This window comes from Camelus ferus, chromosome 1 (genome assembly GCF_009834535.1).
Source record: "Camelus ferus isolate YT-003-E chromosome 1, BCGSAC_Cfer_1.0, whole genome shotgun sequence".
NCBI lineage: Eukaryota > Metazoa > Chordata > Mammalia > Artiodactyla > Camelidae > Camelus > Camelus ferus.
The window spans coordinates 16,263,228-16,286,670 of record NC_045696.1 but is presented as its reverse complement, the minus strand read 5'-3'; the positions used below and the strand labels follow the sequence as shown (position 1 = coordinate 16,286,670).

General features: G+C 41.1%; 1 protein-coding gene across 6 annotated transcripts in view; it reads right to left on the bottom strand.

The window, feature by feature from the left end:
- APP (amyloid beta precursor protein) overlaps positions 1-23,443 on the bottom strand; it is a 259,837-nt gene that overhangs the window by 2,620 nt on the left and 233,774 nt on the right. For 3 of the 6 annotated variants that reach the window (XM_032476915.1, XM_032476923.1, XM_032476897.1), the window contains 3 exons: positions 16,202-16,255; positions 9,457-9,557; positions 6,562-6,708 (listed from right to left, as the gene is read on the bottom strand). In XM_032476915.1, coding sequence (XP_032332806.1) covers positions 6,562-6,708; positions 9,457-9,557; positions 16,202-16,255 — 302 coding nt within the window. The remainder of the gene's footprint in view (positions 1-6,561; positions 6,709-9,456; positions 9,558-16,201; positions 16,256-23,443) is intronic. The other 3 variants (XM_032476919.1, XM_032476907.1, XM_032476930.1) reach the window with 1 other exon arrangement.

The window sequence follows — 23,443 nt, the reverse complement described above, 5'->3', positions numbered from 1 at the left end:
AGTCACTATGGAAAACAGTCTGGAGGTTCCTCAATAAACTAAAAATAGAGTTACCATAGGACCCAGAAATTCCACTCCTGAGTATGTGTCCAAAGGAAACAAAAATCACTGTCTTGAAAAGACACCTGCACTGCCATGTTCAGTTCAACCTTACGTTCAAGGGCCAAGGCATGGAGGCAGCCTAAGTGCCCATCAAGAGATGAATGGATAAAGGAAATGCGATACACACAGACACATACACACACTGGAATGTTATTCAGCCATAAAAAGAAGAAAATTCTGCCATTTGTGACAACACATGGATGAACCTTGAGGGCACTGTGCTAAGTAAAATAAGTCAGATGTAGAAAAAGACAAATACTGTAGGATTTCACTTATATGTGGAATCTAAACAAACCAAACTCACAGACACAGAGAGCAGAGTGGTGGTTGCAGGGTTGGTGAAATGGGTGAAGGGGGTCAAAAGATACAAACTTCCAGCTATAATACAAGTAAGTCCTGGCATGGATGTCATGTACAGCAGGGTGACTATAGTTAGCAATACTGTATTGTATACTTAAACACTGTTAAGAGAATGAATCTTAAAAGTTCTCTTAACAAGAAAAAAACTAAGAATGTGCAATTATCTCAAGTGATGAATGTTAACTAAATTTATCATGGTGATCATTTTGCAACATATCAAATCATCATGTTGCCAACTTAAAACAAATACAATGTTACCTGTCAGTTATACCTCAATGAAACTAGAATTATCTGGTTCCCCTAGGGTCACTTTGTATGACTCCACCTCATGGACTGATTGACTCCTTTGAATCTGGGCGTGGATTGGAATGACAACCTTGGCTAATTACAAAGCAGCTGAAATAGGAAGATGTAAAATTCCCTCACGCTGCCTGCTATGTGCCGATTCAATTTTTTTTAGGGGGGGAGTGGGGTGTAATTAGGTTTATATTTATTTATTAATGGAGGTGCTGGGGATTGAACCCAGGACCTTGTGTATGCTAGGCATGCACTATACCACTGAGCTCTACCCCCCCTTCAATGCCCTGATTCTTAAGTCCCCATCCACCATCTGGTCAGAGCTGCCCGCGTTCTCCTGCAGCAAGTCCTCAGGTTATTCCAATGACACGCCTGAGCCTTTCCCCATAGAACAAAGCCACCAGCAAGCTCTTGCCAAGAGTTGGTCCTCAGAGGACACAGCACAAAGGGATGCTCAGCACCGCTGTCCCTGGGGGAATAGTCACAGATGTCTCCCCATCCCTTCCTCTTCCTTTGATCCACTCTGTTGTCAACAAATGAGGTCACCTTGCTTTAACTGGCAGTTGTGTCATCAGCCAGGCACTGATAAGTTAAAATGCCACCATTAATGACTGGCGCCAATAACGAGAAATTTCATTCCCTCTCCAAATTTGCTTTTGAGAAGCAGCCTGTGGGCAGCCATCTGGCATTCAAACTTGGGCATCTTTCATTCTGTGCCACCTCTTCACTGAGATTTCAAAGAATGTACAGCTTAAAAACAAAACAAAACACCCAAAGGGCTGGTCCCTCTGGTCCTAACACAGCCTGGAGTAGAACTTTCGACCCCTCTTTGGCTAATGCCCTCTTCCTACCCCTTTCTCCCTAAACTTGACTCTTCAGAACCATTCATTCTTTCACTACATCCAGAGGAACTTACAGCTCAACCAGTAGACTGCAGAGATAAAATTCTACTTGGGTCTTTCAGTTTTTAGCTCCCCCATCATGTCGTCTCTAGCGTGGGTACTTCAGGCTTGCAGCAGGGCCACTGAACACCGCATTTCAATTCTACGATGTATGGTAACCAGCAGGGTGTGTGCTGATGAATGTCCCTTTATACGTGGCCCTGAGTTAGGCTCCACAACTGAATCCCAGCCCCTAAGATTTTCCAATCCAGGTCCTTTAAGTGGACAAAGAATGGAGAATAAGATAAACTAAATATGCAAAACAAGCTGAGAGTGCAAGAACATCAAAAACACCAGTGACACGGGACGGAAAGTACTGACAGAGGGACCAGCAGTGAAGTTGTCCAGCCACCCCCCCACCCCTCCCAGTAAGCGCGCGGTGTTGGTTCTCTCCTCTGCTGTACACGTGTGCATTTCCTCAATTATATTTCCAGTCTCTTTATAAATAGTTCAGTTATATGTATTGCCTACCACCAAGTAAGTCTTCAGGCAAGCTCTGGAACTCCTTGGACCTTTCAGTTTCTCCTCCTGCTGTGCCTCCACTAAAAGCTGACTTTTTGCGAGGAAGAAAGGACCCATAAGGACATATGTTCATAATGCCACCCGTCTTGACAGCATCTTCATTAGAAAGAGTCCTCTGCCCTATCTCCATGAAAAGCTAAACAAGCAACTCTCTTCTTATTTGGATCATAAATGAGATGACTGGGGTGGGGTGGGGTGGGTGGGAGACCCCTGGTGTTCCAGCTCTCATATCTGTGAAAGAAAAATTTTTAATATCCTTCAATGAAGAGAATTTGTGCCCTCCCCTTCTTATGAAGGGTGATGTCTCCAGCTGGAAGGAGGTGTGGAAAGAGCTCCAATATATATTTTCAAATAGTGTCAACTGACATCAGTGTAGGAAAGGCCTGACTGCTACTGAACAGAACCTGGGGTCAGTGGGCTGTGCAGAACCGTATTCCCGCAGGAGCAGAGGTGGGGAATTCAGTGGCGGTGGGACCCTCAGCCGGCAGAGATGGGCACATGCGGGAAACAGTTACAAAGGGCCCTCGTGTCACTGATTCAGGCACAAATAAAGCCGCGTTGTCTTCTTGGGAAGCCGTGGCTGATGACATACAGAGAGAATCTCTGGCCTTGTAACTAAGCATAGCATTACATCCATAGGTATTGCTTATTTCTTAAAAATAAAAACTAGCAACTGCTCATTCCCAGCTGGTAACAGTTCTCTCAATAACAGTCCTGGCTTGCTTTCACTTCCACATCTCTGTGATCTTCTGCAGGAATCTTCCCCTCTAAGAAGGACAGACTTCCTGGAGACCAAAGCTTTGGTCGTAAGTTCTCCTTCATGCACTGATAGTGTGAAGTATGACTGTATTCTGTCCTGAAGACTCGGGCCAGTCCCTCTGGAAATATCCACTTACTCATTTTTGTTCTTAGTGAAATAAACTGACTCATGAATGAAGCGGGTTCACCAGAGTTGGAAAGAAACTTACTTCCACATCCATGAATGTGAGAGCCTGCTGAGACAAGCAGGGATGTGTGTGGGAGGGGCCCCTGCACTCAGCACGGACTCTGAGAGGAAGGGTGTTAAAACCCTGCGACACCCTACATCCTCCAGGCCAGGTGACCCAGCCGAGGTGCCGAGGCTGGGCTGCAGCTCTTTGGGTCCGAGATGGACCACCCCAGTTAGACTATAACCTTCCTGAGGGCAGGGATGGTGACGGTAATCCTTCACAGATGAAGCTCTGTCTCAACACAGCTCAACGCGGAGCTTGACAAAGCTTTACCTACTGACTGGAGAGAGAGGAAGGCCTCTCCCGGGAGAAAGGGATGGCTTCCAGGTTAAAGTAACATCCTTACTTTGAGGAAGAAGGAAGTGAGAGGAAATAAAGAAAAGAGACACAGAAGTTGGTGGGGCAGCCACTCTGCAGGTACCCGAGTTGTTCTCAAGTAGCTAACAAAATAAATCAAAAACTGCACCTCCTGGGAGTGATGGAAATGTGAGCTATCTTGTTTGTGGTGGCGGTTTCATGGGTGTACACATCTATCAAAATGCACCAAAGTGTACGTCTGAAATATGTGTAGCTTTCTGTACAGGAACCACACCACAATGACGGTGTAAAAAAAAAAAGAGAGAGAGAGAGATAGACTGACAGCTGCCCTCCCTACAATTTTGCTCCTTCCAGGATGCCTTCTGGCTTAAAAATCAGTTTATTTATTCATTTTTTTTTCAGAATGTGTGTTAAAGCGTCAACTTCTCTAATATTCCAGAACCAAGGGGACTTTTCTGGTTAACTAACCAAAAGAAACACTGAACCTAGGCAGCTGCAAGGAGGCTTAAAAGGCAAGTTATCTTGGAGACCAGAGGTACCGTTTCCTACTCCCTAAGGTTTGCTCAGAAAACTGAAGGGACAGAGCGCTAACCCTGCACATCAGTGATTCTCAAAACTGACTGCTTGTCTGAATCTGCTGTGAAGATCTTTCTACACTCAGCTTTCCAGCCTCCTATTCAGAAATTCTGTTTCCCGGGTGTGGGGTAGGAACTAGGGATGTGGTCCTTTTCAATCAGTTCCTGGTAAGTCTTAGGCACCGACCCGGCGGAGAGCCCCCGAGGTGCCTTGCTATATGGCCCAGCTTCCCTGGGCTCTGTCATGGGCTGAGCTGTGTCCCCTCCAAATTCCTCTGCTGAAGTCCCAATCTGTGTACCTCACAGTACGATAGTGTTTGGAGAAAGGGTCTTTAAAGAGGTCATTAAGGTTAGATGAGGTCATCAGGGTAGACCCTAATCCAGTTAATTCTGGGGTCCTTACAAGAAGAGGAGATTAGGATGCAAATCTGTGCAGAGGTAAGACGATGTGAAGGCAGGGAAGCCAAGGAGAATGGCGGCCTCAGAAGAAACCAAACTGACCGACACCTTGGTCTCAGACTTCAGAATTGGGAGGAAATGAATTTCTGTGGTTGAAGCCACCCAGTCTGTGTTACGGCAGCCCCAGCAAAACAGCACTAGCTCTTGGTCCTTTGGCACCAAAATCAGGCACTTTGATAAAAAAGCAGCTGCCTCCTGGGTAGATTCACTAGTTCAAGGCAATGACAACACACGATTATATTAAAGAACCTGAAACAGGCTTCTATTCTGAATTATTCTGAAAACAATTTTATTTGCCCAAACACGGCATCCAAATGAAAAAAAAAATGTTTTGAGTAGAAATGAGATGAATGATAACAGTAGTAATAATACACCTTATATTGCTTGAAAGGACAGAAGCTCAGAAATACAATTACGAAAGCAAATACCCCACACTTGCTGACGTCACCGCTCATTTACATGCTAGCCCTCCAGCCTGCCAGTCGTCTTCTTTCACATCTTGCCACCTGTTTCCCGGCTTCATTCCTGTCACTGCTCTAAAGCTCAGCCTCACCAGGACGGACATGGGAAATAAGACTCAAAACCAATTTCCACCAGCAGCTCCTGCAATCAAGCAGCCTGGAAGTTCTAAGTGCGGAACTAAATCAGGTTTCTGGCTTTGCCACAAATTTAATTTATTTAAACTGTTCCTGTCCTTCTATAACCAACAACGGTTTGAAGCACATTTCCTTGGGGCTAGTGAGACGTTTAACTCCCTGGAAACATCTGAACTTTTCTCTGATGGAAAAAAGCAATGGACAGGAGGTGGGGGAATCTGAACTCTGACCCCCAGTGCTACTGAATTTGACATGCACACTTCTTCTGTCTGGGTCTGTTTTCTCCTCTACAAAATGAGAAGAGCAATTAATTGATCACTGAGCTCTCAAACTTCTAGACCCCTTAAGATGTGTTAATTCACTTCCTCTAACAGTCCCCTGGAAACTACATATACTGTGAGGATCCCCACGACCAACGCTTCATTTTAAATGCGTGTAAGGATCTTATTTGCACATTTAATTTTATTTTTAAATATTTTGCATCGTGGGTTTCAGGGGTCCCACTGAATCTTGCTGCTTGCTCTGTTCTGTTGGTGTAACTCACTCCCTCTGCTGTACACACTCCTGTTTCTCACTGGCTGGGCCGCAGGGAGAAAGTCTCAAGGAAGTGTGATCGTCACTCTGCGGGTCTTCCCTCCACCCGCGGTGCCACTGCGCTCACAACTTGGAACTAAGGTATTTCAGGTGGAAGTGCAGGGTAACAGGTTAAACATCTTTTTAAAAAACGAAAGTACAGTTGACTTACAATGTTGTGTTAGTTTCTGGTGTACAGCGTAGTGACTCAGTTTTTATATATATATATATATAGTATATTTTTCATTCTAGGTTATTACAAGCTATTGAATACAGTTCCCTGTGCTTTTAACATCTTGAATAACCTTGCATGTTTGGCTCAGCCCTTTGGCACAATGTGATTTTCTGTGAAACTCTTTACTGAAAATTGTTTATTATTACCCGGCTGGAGCTAGAAGTCAGATTATTTAAGATGAAAAAAAAAAAAGTCCAGGAATAAATGTGTTTAAATTTTTTTTTTAAAAGCAGCCTTCCACTTCCTTTTCCATTTGTAACTTCTGCTGTTGTTTTTTCTTTTAAATGTTTGATGGTGATCACAGTATCTTTAAGTCAGGCGTTATTATTAGTATTATTTTGATATTTCAGTACGAATTATAAGAAGTTAAGACAGCAGCTTATATCTCCAGTGCCTTAATCAGAGTTATTTATAAGTCGGAATGAATAAAAAAAACCCAAAGCTAAGAAAACAGCTGCAATTTGAGCACCATGCAGGAACACAGATTGTTTTTTTAAAAGAAAAAATATTTGTATGTGATTAGTCTAACACCAAGCAAGATTTCCTTCGTAGTCTTTAATTCCCACTTGCAAACATGCAGCCATATTTCCTTACCTCCACCACACCATGATGGATGGACGTGTACTGTTTCTTCTTCAGCATCACCAAGGTGATGACGATCACTGTTGCTATGACAACACCGCCCACCATGAGTCCAATGATTGCACCTTTGTTTGAACCCACATCTTCTGCAAAGAACACCTTGAAAAGGAATCAAGAAAAAGAACTGTAATTGCTGGAGATCTCTGACTGAGGTATGTGAAAAGTTTCAGTATATTCAGTATAGATTTTACACCATATGTTTGAGTTGTTGGTCGCTCAATTATCTGGTGTGTACTTGAAAAAAAACCCCACATTCTACTCACTAAGAATGACATTTGTAGTCTATAGAATGATGCACAATACGTGGCTTCTGTGGAATATGTGGCTTCCCCAGTTCTAGAAAGTCTACTTTCCCCCCTCGTATCTCTAGAAAGGCAAAACAGAAACCTGCAGGAACCTGAAACCCTTTAACAGGTGTGACATTTGGTAAGAGGGGGACCACAGCTCTCAGGTCTAACAAAAACTGGAAAGGAATGGATCATGACTATGAAAGGAGGTCGCAGCAGGTTTCAAAGGAGACCTGACACATGACAGCTATGCTTTTCAAGCCTGCAGATGCCCTCCTTTCCTTAGAGGGATATTTTTAATACACAGTAGCAAGCATCCTGAAACAAAGAGTTAAAATTAAACAGAAGAAAAAAGGCATCTTGTTACCTACTTTCAGCCACATGAATTCAGCAGGACACTAATTAACCTTGAGAAGCATAATGCTTAAAAGGCACTTCTTTCAAAGAGAAGAAGTTAGGAGGCAACAAGATAAGAATTTTAATAGCCACACATTAACACATGCTTTTCTACAACCTTGTTTCTAGAAACCCAACTCAAAATGTTGTTGTATCCCACTGTTTATTTGGGTTAAACATGAAAAGAATTTGGAGAACACTGTAAAGAAGAAATTTATTCAGTGATAAATTTATTGCACGTATGTTCCTTCATACTGTTTATGAAAGCAAGTCATTATTTTTCAACTTAATAGTTGAATGGAATTATAAAGGTGCACTGCAACTTTTATCATCTTGTTATGTAAGGAGATGATCTTATACCAGGATCATCTGGCCTAACTACTACTGAACATAGACCACATCTGTTTGTATAAATGAATACAAATAGCTCTCTAAATAATTCTTTTAATATAATCTCAAGATAGTAAAATGACAGACTAACATTGCTAAAACTAACATCCTAGCAATCTGAAAAGGCAAGATGAAATACAGCAAATGAAACACATTTCTAAAAGAGTTTTTACCGATGGTATCTGCCACAAAATTAGAAACTGTTCATAATTACTCCCCATTCTAAACAAATATGCTAGCTCAACTGCATTTATAAAAAGCAAATTATTAATCAGCTAATGACACAAGTACGAGGTAGTCAGAAATGAAGGCAAGCCTGGGCATCTTCCTCTGACTTTAAGAAAATACTGTAATTTTGTAATATTCATCGCACTAATTATAGTACATTATCTTATCAGCTTGTTCAGTAGAGGGAGCGGATTCTCTTAATTGCTGCCGCTGCCATCAGTCACTGTCGCGTTAGAGGAGTCAGTGGAATTGCGGAGATGGGGCTTTTATGACACAGGCACCAGAAAATGCAAAGCCACACGTTAATCTTGGGCTCTCTGCTCCCCCAGCTCCCAGTTCTTCAGCAGATGCCCCAGGTTTTTTTTGTTTTTTTTTTTTTTTTTATTCCTCTTTGGCATCAACCAGATCAAGAGGGCCCTTGATTCTGTAATAACTGACACTGGATTAACTTGCCAGTGAAAACCATGCTTCAAAAAGCTCAACGTGCATTTACAAAAAAGATTATCGGGGGCTAAAATGCAAATCTGAATCTCAAGTCCATTTTGGATTTGCCTCAATTGTTTGGAGTGAAAAGAGGCATACACTAGGCTTTCCAGGAATCTCTTTTGGAGTTTACCACTTGGATTTATAAATTTTAATTATGAATATTGGAAAAATAGTTTCCTCCGGAAAAAGGAGTTCACACACATAAAAACAAAGCAGTTGCCCGGGAGAGTCCTTCTCAAGTATTACTGCTTTCAGAATTCTGTTATCATTTTTGTTCACTACTCCATGTGCCAATAAAATTGTCTTCTTTATTGATTTAAGCCACTTACCCTAACATAATGCAGGATTGCTTTATCTGAAGGTTTAGGTAAAGGATTTTATGTAACTACTGGAGCTACCTTTAAGGAGATGGGTGCGTTTTGATTTACTCCCATTCTAATATTTGGGGGGAGAAAGGGCGATTGTTTCTGAAAAGGAAGCTGCTGTCTTTCTTGCCCAAGCCTTCTGCTGAACAGCACTGCTGGGAACATCTTGCAGTGTAGCTCACCTACTGCCTTCCACCCACCTCCAGAGAGTCCCAAACATCCCACCCTTGTGGGGGGAATTTAAAAGGCAGGGAGGGGACGGGAGGGAGGGGCGAGGGAGAGGTGAGGAAGCCCAGGGGGAAGGTTACAAATGTGAATTTAACCAAAGGGCCATAAAAGCTGTTTTGTGAACCCAAGCAGTGTTAGCACCTGTTTATTAGAGATTTTGATTCCTTCACACAAACCTATTATAAACCTGATTGCCTAGAAAAACAGACTGGAAGTTAATTAAAATGGCTGCTAGAATACAAATTAATTCCACTTTAAACCCTGCGTGGGCTTCGCTGCTTTCTAGACACAAAGAACTCCTATATAAAGAACCTGTTTTTGTATTTTCTTCATGTTGGCGTGATGATCCTATAGGCCAGGGTTTTACTTTTGTTTCAATCTTTTCCTTAACTGGACTTCTGACCCAGGAGGAGCCAGAGTCACTTTGCAAGATGGAGTGGCAGGAAGAGGTGGAATATGTCACGTACCAGTTTTTGGTGATGAACTTCATATCCTGAATCGTGTCGGAACTCTGCATCCATCTTCACCTCAGAGATCTCTTCCGTCTTGATATTTGTCAACCCTGAACCTGCATTATACCATAAGCATTACATTGTAATTAAAATATGCAGGACAGTCAATCTGTTTTCTCCATAGACAATACCGCTACAGCACAAAGCCTACCAGAAACTTCCTTCCAGGACTGAAGTTAGAGAAAAATAGATTAATGACTTTCTCCAAGAAAAATGACACCCTGTATTTAAATCCTTAACCACTACTTATTTTAAACTAAAAGGAATTAAAGATTAGAGAAATCTGAACTCCAGGCTTCTATTGCCTTTAAACACATGCTAAATTTTTTTTTTTTTTAATGGGAAAACACAGAGATTAAATGCTAGCTGGGAGGCTGGCAAGGATCTGTTCCTAGAATATGCTGGCTTGGTTTAGGGGCTTATTGTTCAGCCTATTTAATGTCTTTTTCCATGTGCTCTCCTGCCATCAGAAAAAAAATAATAAAAGGCTTTAAAAGTGAGCATTAATTACCTGGCAGAACAAAACTGCTACTTTGGGACTCTGTTCCAACTGCAGATAAATTATGTTTGTGCATCTAGGCAGTGAAGCACCGTAAAAATCATATCATTTATTTAGTTAAGCGATCTGGTTATAGATACAGAATCCGCGGAATTAAGTACGTAATTTTTGAAAGTGCTTCTGTGGCACCCACAGAATTTCTAACTCACTGACTCTTCTTTCCCCATAAATTGTTACAGGATTCTTACACTAAGTGTTACAATGAATTTCATTTTTCAGATACTCATTTGAAGCTTAAAAACAAAACACAAAGTACTTTATAGAACAAAAAGTGGAAGTACAAGGTATAGATGTCTGTTTTCATGCAGCAGCACTTAAATATCAAAAGTCAGAGCTTTAGGATGAGAAAGGCCTTTAACGTCTCTCTTCTCTGGTGTTCCCACCCAGGGGCAAACTCTCAGCTCCTGCCTGAACAGAGAAGAATGTATCATTTTGCCTCCATCATGGACAGCTTGGTCTACTAGAACGGCTTTTCTTACATTAAGCCCAAATCAGTTTCCCCATTAACTTCCACTCTTCGACTGTTCAGCACAGAGAAGGCCTAAATGTCCCTTCTGCACTCCACTCTTGAACAGATCAGGCACCAATGCTCCTGCTGACTCTCCTCCTACTCAGGCTGCATGTTACCAAGCTCCTTCAGCTCCCACGGGACCTCATTCCTTGCTTTTGGTTTAGTCACTTTTACATACTTGTCTACCAGGTGCTGTGAAACTTGCCACACATCTTGCCGATGAAAAGCAGTGTCCACAGCGTACGACGTGCTAGTTGTATATCACAGCCAATACAAAGAGAAAAGAGGATGATTTCACAAGACCCAGGGAACCCATGCTGGTTGTGACAGATCACTGATTCCTTGGCCAATTGCTCAAAAAGCTTCCATTTAATAACCTATCTGAAAATGGACCCAAGATCAATGTCAATCTCCACCTGGCTTGTGGCTTGTGAAGCTGTCTTCTCTCCATTACTTGTCAGAAATACGTTGTTGTTTTTTCCTTTTCCTATCTTCCCAGCTCTGCATGGTTCCACAAAGATGGCAGAGAATGGTTCTACGATTTCACCCTGAAGTTCTCTTAGCCCAGGGTCGTAAAGACTTCGACTTGGACAAGAAGTGTGGTAGTTTTAAAATATATCCACAAATTTGTATATACTCCTCCCTTCAAGAGGGGGGACTTTATTCCCTTTCCTTGGGTGTAGACTGGATGTAGTGAGTTGCTTCTAGTCTACAGGTACATGGCACAAGTGATGGTGTATGACTGCTGGGGCTGGGTCATAGAAGGCAGCTTCATTCTTAGTCTCTTGGATCCCTTGGTTGGGAGAAAGCCAGCAGCCATGTTGTGAGGACACTCAAGCATTCCTATGAAAAGGTTCACGTGGTGAGGAACTGAGGTCTCCGGCCAACAGCCGTGTGACTGAGCCATCTTGGAAAGAGTCACCAGCCCACGCCAAACTTCAAGCCCTTGGATGACTGCAGCTCTAGCAGATGTCTTGACTGCAACCTCCTGAGAGACCCTGAGCTTGAAGCATCCAGCTAAACCGTGCTTGAAATCCTTAGCATTACAGCAACTATAAGAAACTAAAAGCTTGTTGCTTTAAGTTGCTGATTTATGGGGTTATTTATTACATAGGAATAGAGAACACACACAAGGGACTAGTGCTTTCTTTCCTCATCTTGATCTACCTTGGGCTTTAATTTCCTTTAAAGATCATTCTCTTTAACATACACAGGAAAGACAGAAACGCAATCAAAATGGGACAGTTTTCCCTTCTCTCTTCTCTTTTAACTGGTCCTCTCATTGACTGTCCCCTGATCTCCCTAACCCCACCCCAAGAGCTGCAGGGTTCTCTAGTCTTATTATTTCCTGCCTTTAAAATTATTAGCATTTTCTCCTAAGTGTCATCTCATTCTGACCTCTAATCTTCCTGACACAGATTTTTACTGGGCTGTGACACTAACAGTCTTCCATTTCTCGTCAGTTATATATTTTTATCTTTCTACAAGCCCCTTTAAATCTGCGATCCTTATAGAACCAAAGTGATTTCTTTACACCTCACCTCTTTTTCTGTCATCAGGATCTAACAATGCAATAGTTGAAATTGTATTTCTGAGATTTTAGGAAAACTCTACTGAATAGTCTTTCCTTTTAGATTTGTGGGACCAAATCATTACATTAAAAAAAAAAAAAAAAGTAAAGAATGAGCTCTCCACTCAAAATTTTAAAAACCCACACTATTTCTGAAAGGATACCAAGGGTATTTTTGACGGTCAAAAAAAAAGTCAAATTCATGTAGCAAGTGAGAACAACAGATAATTACAGCTCAATTGTCCGCAAGATTCTCGGCAAAAAGAGCTCTTGCTGGTTCATTTTTGTACAGCACGTTCAGCCATTCACTGAAAAGACTTTCTATATATTGAGCAAATCTCATTAAAGGGGGGAAGTTAATAAGCCTGCACCTGAGGAAAACATCCCTGATAACAAGCTGATACTGCCTAGAATGAAATGTGATGAGAAGATTTAAGTAAACCTCCGGGACCTTTGTTTACAGTTTCACAAGATGCTTTTTCTGATTTGTGCCGATTCCATTCTAAGCTCTGGTGTGAGTCTCTTTGTTAAAATCACGATGAGTGAGGACAGCCTGCTATTCACTTGAAGAAGGGAAGCAGGTCCTTCAGGAAACCTTTCACAAAGCATCTGGTTTCCTTTATTAGGACTGGAGAGGGCTGGTTAAAGTACAGTGGAAAGAGTAAGCTTTCTACCCTGTGAAGAGCCTGCTAACATACAGACGCATCTCAGAGATACTGCGGGTTTAGTTCCAGACCACCCAGTAGAGTGACTATTGCAATAAAGTCATGCAAATTTTGGGGGTTCCCTTTCTGGATGCACATAAAAGTTATATTTGCACTATACTGTAGTCTAGTTTTTAAAAAGGAGCATATGGACCTGAATTAAAAATCGTTTACTGCTAAAAAATGCTAACCATCATCTAAGCCTTCAGTGGGTTGTAATCTTTTTGCAAGTAGTACATCAAAGATCACCGAGCACCATAATACAGCAGTAATAATACATAAGTGTGAAACCATGAGACAATCACCAAACTGTGACACAGAGACATGAGTAAGCAAATGCTCTTGGAAAAGTGGCACCGATAGACTTACTCGCCTCAGAGTTGCCACAAACCTTCAATTTGCAAAACTCGCAGCATCTGGGAAGTGCAATAAAACGAGGTATGCCTGTATTTTTCTTCCTTATTCTGGTCAAATGGTAACTGGTAACTTGTCCTTCAGAGTCTATTTCTCTCTGGGAATAAGCCTAGGGGAGCAGCTGTCATGGCCACTGTCCCCAGAAATCACCTATGATAGTGTGGTGTTCCCTTCTTAACACTAGAAGTTACCAAGCCCTGGTATTTCAGATATGAAAGTCAAGGAGAAGTCATCTTCCTCAGTCGTGATTATACAAAAGCCCTTTCTTTACTTGTTTCAGAGGGACAACAGTGATTATTCAAAAAACAATGCCATCAATTCAGTGACACGATTTGACAATTCTGGAAAGGGTTTCTAGGTATGGAAAAACTAAAGACATAATTCAGTACATTAGACTCACGCAGGTGGTCTCATAAAAGTGTGATGACAAAGAATCAAAACTAACGCTAGAAAATTGGGGGGGGAATTGGTCCAAATGCTCGAAAGACTCACTACAAGCACAAGAATACAGAGCACATGTATGTCTTAACACACATCCAGCAAATAGAGCTATTCATATACATAATTTAATCAGAATCTCCCTCACTTCCTACCTGAGCATTCTTTTCCATCTATGGCCCTTTTCTACTGGGGGGTTCCAAGCCTCACAATGGTGTAATAAAGCAAACTTGGCCCAGGCCATACTTTCATTCTGTATAGAATTGCTCCCCTCATCTTTGCCAATGGGGTGGACCTAGCACCTCTCAAAACCTGTCCTGAAGCTCACCCCCAGCAAATCCCTGACTGACACACACCTTGGTTACGGCCCCGTCTGCTCACGCCCCAAACAAACGCCACGAGGTGCTTTGCACTTTACGTCGCTTTGCTCTTTCCAGCCTTTCTGACTCCTTCTCATCTTTCTAATTATGCAAAGTGTGGCCCTTCTATTACACTTCAAACTCCTGAGAGTGGGGACCTTCTCACTTAGTTTCTTTCAACCCTCCAGAGCAGTTGCAGGGTCTTTGCTGAAGTATCGAAATGAGATATTCCTACTGTTACAGCGAAGCTTTTAGAAGGGGCTTCCTTCCCATCTATATATTACCTCTAACTGTTCTCTGGTTCTTCCCCTAAAAAGCCCTTTCTTTACTTGTTTCAAAGTGACTACAATGATTATTCAAAAAAAACAATGCCATCAGTTGAATGACATGATGTGACAATCCTGGAAAGGGTTTCTAAGTTTGGAAAATCGAATGATATAATTCAGCACATTGTAAGGAAAAGTCCTTATTGTGTTAAGATTTTTTTTTTTTTTAAAAAGAACAAAAAACCCCCAAAAACAAAAAACCCCAACTTTGGTGGTGTTACCTCTTCCTGGGTATTTCAGGAGGAACATAATAGCCCAGTGTTCCCAATGTAGCAACTTAATAATAAAATTGGTTGAATGAGTGCTTCTAATGCACATTTTATGCTGGCAAACGAAAAAGCATCTCTTCCTTTAAAAATAAAGTAGGAAGCACCATGAAATAAAGGCCCAAGCTGGTCTCGGCTGCAGTTAGAATGTAACTGACTTTCAGCCTTGGGCCCCACCCGTGGGCTGAAGCAGGACAGGGACGTGCCAATTGCTGGTTCCCTGAAATTCACTTGTGTGACACTGGCAATAAGGAAGATGTTAGGAGAGCTAAGACTGTGTCTGACTTACTATCATTTAAACTCTTCTGAAAAGCCCTACAGAAAGAGACATAAAATCAAGGAGATCGGCTGTCAAGATGTGTCACTCCATTGTCCCTGCTGCCCTGTTAATTACAGCGTAGAGGCATGAAGACGCCACAAGGCAGACTCTGAATTTCTCGCCAGTGATTGTGGTTGGAGGCAGATGTAACATGAGCCTTTGCTGGCAGAGAGAAGGGCAGGGTCTGCTGGGCCCCGCTGCTGACTGTATCTGACCCAGGGAGCAAAGGTCGACCTCCACGTGGTAGCATCTCCAAATGAGGTTAGCTCCCTGTTCCTTGATTACTGCGCGGGGACATTACGACGATAAAGAGGAAAACAAACATGGGTAGGTTTGCACTGTTAAGAGTAAAATCTCCCCAGAACATACATATTTTTAATTCAGTAACTTTTCTCCTCTTTTTGATTCACTGAAAGCAACTATCAGTTGGGTGAGGTTGTGCACAGAGTCAAAACCAGGCATGTATATGCTTCTGCTGTGGTTTGACATTATTCTTAAAACTGAGTTTGAGAAATGGGATCAATACAGAACAAAGGTGAAAATGCATTTCTTCTTAATGCCTGGGAAACTACAAAAAAAGAAGCATCCGTCCATACCGGTGTGAATGGGAATTTTAAGTAGCATTAAAAAATAAAGGACTTCTTTGTAAAATTAGGCATGTACATCAGTTGTGTTTTAGCCACCCATCAAGAATAAATACATTCAACCCGTAAAAGATAAAATGTAAATAGTTCTGGGCTCTAGAGATACTCCAATTCTGATATTTTTAGGGAGTCATGTCTACTTGAGGAACTGACTGAAGTTTGAGCCCAGTTCAGTTAGAAACTGACCATCCAGACACCAAACAAGAAAGGCAGGATAAGGTGTGTTCACAGCAGTAACCAGGTCGCCACCAGACAGAGTCTGCATCTGTGCAGGTTTCCATTTTTGAGGCCAGACAGGCTCTATATAACCCTCTCCACTTGAAAAAAGAAAAAACTAAAAGTTGGACGGGCTCTCTTTTACTGTTTCCAAAGGAACGCTCGGAAAGAAAAAAACAGATCACCTAATTAGGAACTTGGGAAATGAAGTGTAAGGAAAAGCAAAGGGGTCTTTAAAAAAAAAGTGCGGTTTCCATGGCCATTTCAAATCCTACTTGTCTATAGTTGCGATTCAGAGAGGCTGGTCCTGAAGCAAGGGGCTGCGTCTGCGCAAGCAGCGAGATGCGGAGGGGTGGAGGGCACCCGGGCTGTACCTGGTCGAGTGGTCAGTCCTCGGTCGGCAGCAGGGCGGGCGTCAACAGGCTCGACTGGGCACAGGAAGCAAGATACACGGAAAGCAAACAAGACAAATTCGAGACGGTAAGTCGTGGCTCCTGAACACAGTGCAGGGAAAAGCATGTGCAATACACAAGTTATAAAAACGGAGCAGCTGGAAAAGAACCACAGTGAGTTAATCCCGAGCACCAAGGATGGGAGGGGTACCACTTCAAATGGCTTATCGCTACCGATGTGCCAGCCCTGCTCCTCAGTCTTCTAATGAAAGCACTCACCAGGATACGCGGCAACATCAAAGAAGAGGGGCTGGGGCGGGTGGGTTTCCTCTCAGCGAGTTTAGAGATAGTTTCTTGGCTTTTGATTAGAAGTGAAATACGTTATGCCCAGCCCAGTGGAAAATCTTAAAGATACTTCCCTTTACAACTGTCCAAGCTTATCTTATTTTACAGTTAATTAATCTACAAAAGGACTCCGTTAAATCCCCAGGGGAAATGCAAATATGAATTTATCAGGAGAGGAGAGTTTCACCACATAATCTGCCATTTAGCGAATCAAATTTGTTCCTCTTTTGAGGGTAGAAGAGGTAAACCAGAAAGTTCTTCTCTCTCTATTTTTTAAAGGCTGGTTTCTGTTTCATAGATGACACACAGTTTACAGTTGAAATATGCAAGGTGTGACTATTTCCTTCCGCATCGGTCACCTTTCACAATTTTTCCTTGGTGAGTGTGCTGGGTCTGACCCAAAGAAAACACTGCGGGCAGCACAAGAATGCCCACCATTGTTTTCCATTATTTCCAAAGTGCTTCTGGTTCTCAGGAAATATTACCTTGAACTTACCCTGGTCTTTGAAGAAATAGGCAAGGGAGACACAGAAAGCTTTTAGGATTAATACATGGACAAGTGGCCCGTGAAGCCAGGAGGGAGGGAAAAAGCCCGGGGAAGGCCTGGGAAGGACAGAGGTGAGAAGGTAGGGAAAAGTGTGCAGAGGTGTCCGCAAGAAGAGAAGGGGCGCTGGATGGGATGGCATCTGGATCAGCAATTTCAGTAAGACCAGCCAGCTTACTGATGCACACAGCCCAGGCATTCCAAGATGGGATTATAAGTCCAAATCGATTTTGAATGACACACGCTGGCAGAACAGTGAGGGAGAACCAAGCGGCAGCAAGCCAAGTCTTCAAAATAGGAGAACACGATGTTGCTGAGAATACCAAGACATTTGGATGCATCAAAAGAGAAAAGTGGGCTGGTCCGTTATCATGCAGACTGGCAGCACGGTGGAGAAAGAAAGACCGAGGCATGTACTAAACCCAACATACATGATGGAAGCGACGTTGGGCAAATGACCATTTCTAAGGCTGTTTCTTCTTGGGTAAAACAGAAATAATAATGACTGTGTCTTATAATTGTAATGAGGAACAAACATTTTTTTAAACCTACTTCTGAAACTCTCAAATACTATACAACTGCATTTATTAAACATCCCACTTATGAAATATCCTAATGACTTATCTCTAAGGCTCTATTCCTGTATCAGATTAAGACATCCTTCCTTCAGCAACTCCCAAATACACCTGAACAGTAACTGCTTCTTTATATTCCATCTTTTCCCCCGTCCACAACAACACAGCGCGAGGGACTTTTTTACTCCTTGTAAAATGTGTTAACTGGAGGATTATCATACTTTTGGAGAACTTTCTGATGACAAAAGCCCCAAATGGTGCTTCAGTTGAAGGTAAGAATGGACCAAAGCCAAGTCACAGAGCAAAAAAGTAACTTTAAGTGGTGATCACCTTCAACAGTTAAGTCACTAGACACGGTCTCTGACTCACAGAGAAGCAGCTGAACCTGTGGTTTCAATGTAGGCTGAAGACTTGGTAGTCAGTCCCAGGGACTGACTTTAAAGCCATCACCTATCCACCACTAAAACTCTCAGCGAAAACTACATTCTTTCTGAGCCTCGGTTTTGTCACAGGGAAGCTGGGTTTTTCCAGGGCTCATTTGCACACATATGCCAAAGAACCTGACAAATGATAAAGCCCTCTTCCATCATTATTCAAGAGAATATTGAAAAGTATCAAATATGCCTAGGAAAAAGTCTGAAAGGTATGACCACAAAAAGCTATCATCAGTTTATTCTGGATCAGAAGATCATTCCTCTGAATTTCTCTGCCTCCTTGTTTCAAGGTGCATGTATTATTTGAAAACAGTAATAAAATCTTTTTTTATTTTTTAGGAAGATAAAGAATAACAGTTTTAGGGACTTAAACTTTAGTTTGCTTTAACAGAGCGAGGCTGATTTAGTAGGAATTAATATTCAAAAAATAAATAAACTTGTGTGTTCAGTGATCGGACATCCATACATTTTAAAAAAGATAATTACATCATCGCAAAAAAAAAAAAAAAAAGAATATACATTGTCAGGATAAAGTAGTGCATTATTTCCCAAAACAAAATCAATACTTCCTAATTTTCAAATGGACCATTACTTGTTGAACTGGAAAGAAACTTGAATATAGTCTTCAAAACATGTTACTTTGGCTGTTTAGTAAATGGGAAATAAGAAACAGATCACCTTACAGAGGTAAAATAAAGCTTAAGCAGGAATGTGTTATTCCACTGCCTTCAGCAGCTCTGAATCAATGGTCCATTATGAAAAGAAAGACAGAGAATGATGGAAACTCGAGGACTTTTGAGTTTGTTAGTTCTGGCATTCCCTGTAAGAGACCAAGTCTAAGCTAGATGCTGCCTAGCCTAAATTCCCCTCCCCACCATGCCTAAGTTAGTGATGGAGGAGTCGGCAGGAAACCGGTTTTACTGTAGATAAGAGAGGCCTGAAAAGGACTGCCTGGCAAGTCTGATGAAGGACATTAATCTCAGTTTCCCCATTTAAGTGATTTGTTCATTGCTGCTTTACAGCTAAGTGGGAATCTACCAGAGGGCAACTTCACGATGCAACCACACACGTCCAGTCTTACAAGACCCGCTGCACCTCTTGAAAAATATTACAGCATTTTATGTATGTTTTACACATAGGGGAGCTGACTGTTGGCCACAACGAGTTTCTGGTGGCCACTGCATCCCATGTTGACCTTCGGGCTGGCCTGCTCAGGCGATCAGGAAAATGCAGAACAAACAAAACGCTATCAACACAAAAGCTTTCAGTTGGATGATTTCACCACCCATGAGAACAACCGTTTTATAAACAACGGCTTCACTTGAGTTTAGCCATTTCAGTTTTGTGGATCAGAAAAACCACAGAATAAAAATGCCTGAAGGCAAATCGCAGCTGGCCAAAGAGCCTAAAAATACTGGAAAACTGTGTTCCTGATACGCTTATTTTTTCAGTGTAAATTAAAAGAATGTCTGGGTGTCTGATCCTCTCTGTGGATCTGACTGATTGTTCTTGAGAAAAACAACAAAGTTTTTGGTCGGCACTTGAAGCTCGGATGATAAGGGCTGCAGGAACAATGAGAGGAAATTCTTTGAGGATTTTAGATATTTTATTTTATTTTTTTGAGGTAATTGGGTTTATTTATTTATTTTGTAAGGGAGTCAACAGAGGATTGAACCCAGGACCTTATGCATGCTAGGCATGCACTCTACCACTGAGCTATACCCACCCTGCCGAGAACTTAACATATTTTCAGTAGCCCTGTGTGCAAGCACATGTCTGTAAGAGTCACGAGAAACAAGGAGAAGAGGGAGATGGGGAGAAAGGATAAGATTTGGGGACTATTATAGGGCTTGCTATATACATTAATTTTAAGGATATACTGTTTGGGGCACAGAGTATCTCTCCTTGAGACAAGCTGGTAAAACCTCTCTAATGAGATCCTGGTTCTATTAAAAAAAAAAAAAAAAAAAACTACCACTGAACATTTACTATGTTCCAGGGGCTTTGCTAAGAGGTCTTCATACCATCTCAACTAATGTGCACATCCTATCTTTAAGTTAGGAATTGTTATCAGCTTTATTTCACAGACTGGGAAATAGCCTGAGAGGCTCTGTGAGTTGCCCAAAATGACACAGCAGAAATGGAATTTAAACTCTGATCCACATCATTCCAGAATGTGGGATGGTGAGGAAAGTGGAGGTGACTTTGGTTGTCACTATGACTGGAGAAGGAGGGAAGACACTCGTGGCTTTTAGTGGGGATCTGGGATGCTAGATGACATGCATGGGGCAGTCCCACACAAATAAAAATTGTTCCACACTCTATGCAGCTTCCTAAATTCCTGCTGGACATTTATGTATTTATGACAATGTGAGTCCAAAACTTAAGTCAGCTTTATATATAAACACCAAGCATTTCTGCAACAATTCCTACTGTAGGCTGGATCTCCCTGGAGCTCCCCAATGGATAAAATGAAGAAAGGATGTTTAATTCAGAGCCCCCTTAGCAGTCTGCACCTGTACTTGTCACATCCATTTGGGGGCAGACACCCGACTGCCATTGTTTCCATGGGAGTCAAGCCTGAACACTCACATGTTAAAACACTTACTATAAATCACGCCCATTATATTGACTTTCCCCTCTAAACTGTGTCAGTTCATTTTGTTTTAAGATTCATCATTAAGGAGTCCTCTCAAAATATGATAAAAGGAGTGTTGGTCTGATAATGGTGAAAACCAGAATTCAAACTCTCTGAGATCTTAAATATTATTGCCTCCAATACTGTCATGTACGAGTTTGCTGTTTATCAGTAACATCCTTTTTTAAACAAGAATAGTAGCTCTTTTGATGAGACTCAGTCAATGTAATGACTGTACGCTGGTCAACGATCTAGAGGCGCTCAGTCACGGACTCTGCCCAACTGGGCATCTACCCTGGCTGTACCCAAGGGCCCTGTGTGTGTGTGTGTGTGTGTGTGTGTGTATGTGTGTGTGTGCGTGCGTGTGTGTGTGTGTGTGTCTGCCTGCAGACTGTCTCGCAGGACCAGCTCTACCATGTGTGCTGTTAGGAACGTGAGCCCAATGGCCACAAGCCACCTGCCACTCTCAGAGCCCACTTCTGAGCAGAAGTGGTGGTCCACGGTGTTGTGGGGTCTCTCCAAATTGGTTTTGTTCTTCACCTTCAAAAAGCAGATGACTTTGGGGAAAGCACAATATAGTTAATCCAGTCTTCTTTGGATTATTTGGCAAGTTGGGGGAGGGAAAAAAAATCACAGCTTGCCTCCTAACTTGGACCAAGACTTCTTTACTTCTTAAGTGATGTGGGGAATTGTTAAGGGGCAGAAGGATAAGAAAACAGGGGCAGTGTTCTGTTGACGATGGCATCAGGATTTGGATTTCAAGAAGCGGCTTTAGTGAAATAAAATCGTTTCTTTCTATATTTCTACATAAAACAAACAATCAATATTCCTTCCATTTTTTCCCAAGACGAAATGGATCTGTTTGGCTAACATAAACAGCTTGTTTAATGGAATGCATATAATATTTAATGGAGACCATATATATGTATGCATATGAATAAATTCAGAGGCAAGATAAAATGCTTAGGGCATAAAAGGGCAGATTCATTTAACTGTTGGTATTATATATACCATTAACATGATAACTGCAAAGTTAAATATACCTCATTAAAGGCAGCAAGGAAACATGCACGCTGATATTCATATATAAAGCAGCTAAGCTCTCAAGATTTCATTGAGTGAGAAAGGGAAATTTTGAAATTCAGGAAATGCAGCAGCTTTGGGGAAGATACATAATGTTTTCCTATTGTCTTTTGTGCTCCGTGGCACCAAGCTCATTGCATTTCACTGTATTCACTAAATGTGAAGAGTTAACATGAACAGGGCTGGAATGTCTTTTATGTCTGTGAATTCCACACAGTCCACATTTCTAAGAGTCATAACATGTAAGAGAAATACCAAGTATTACAACAAACTACGTATTAAGGTCTGTAAATTAATTTTACACTGCTGCTAACTTAGCTTATGCTGTTAACGCTCGGAATCTCTTTCCATAAACTTTGTCATAAATTACAATTTGTAGTCCCTATTATTTGTGTGTGTGTTCATAAAAATGACTTAGGTAAACTCTAAAGTATGTTCTATTCTACTTTTCCAAAATGAATAAATAATAATACATATGAAATAAGAACACTGCATTTATAGAAACTATATATTTGTAAGAGATGTGAAAAGGTCTTAAATTATAAGAAAAGGATAGGCAATTCTCTAGAAATTGTAATTTTAGAATCACATTGCAGATAACTTCTCAATGGCAAAGGCAATTTTTAAGAAAAAATAGGGTATAATCTATATATTTAACTTTTTAAATAAAAAGCTAAGATTTGGACATAAATGACAAACTACACACTTAACATTATTTGGTATAAAAAGGGCAGTGAGGACTGTAATTTCCTATGAAACGAAGTTTGGTAGACTTCAGACATGTTACCTTTTCCTCCATCAATTAAACAACAGCATCCTAAAGGAAAAGAGGAAATCTTGTGTGCAGCATTCCATTTACAAGCTGAGATTGGACATTTTTCACAAACAACTCTCATTAGAGGCTAAATGATGAAGATTTTAAATCTATCTACCAGAATCTATCTACCTAAAAAAATAACACAACTAGCATTCCAGTATAATACAATTTAATAAGGAAGTTACCCAGGTCTTTGATAACTAAATATCCTTAAATTTTTCCCTCTATGTAAGAATTAGTTTTATAAATGGAAAAGTCTGGATTATTTTTGTATCATAAATAACACTGCTGTTTGTATCTGATATTACTAAAAGGTACCTTTTTTTTTTTTTCCAATTAATGGAACCAATTTGTGGTGATTACTCATGTTCTGAAAATAGTCTACACAAAAATTTTCAACCATCAAAAGTTGCTACTTTAACAAAGAAAGTTACAGATAAAATCCTATGTGCTCTTGAAAAACATACTAATTAGTGTCTAGAAATCAAGGTGTTCCTATGCTTCAAAATTTATACTTCTGAACATGTAAAAAGATATGGAATAAGAAAAACTAAAGAATTCTCTCTTATAAATAGATATTTGGAAGTTTCTGCTAAGAAATCCCTATGAAAGAAGGTACATAATCCATTGTGCAAATTTGTTGACAAAGAAAACCTTGCTTTTCTGAATTATCACAGGAAGAAACGTTTAGATCAACGTGCTTCTTAATTTTGACAGCTGCCTTGTATTTAACCTTCTAAACACAAAATTGTGTAACTCTTAAGCAAAATTACATTTCATTACATAAG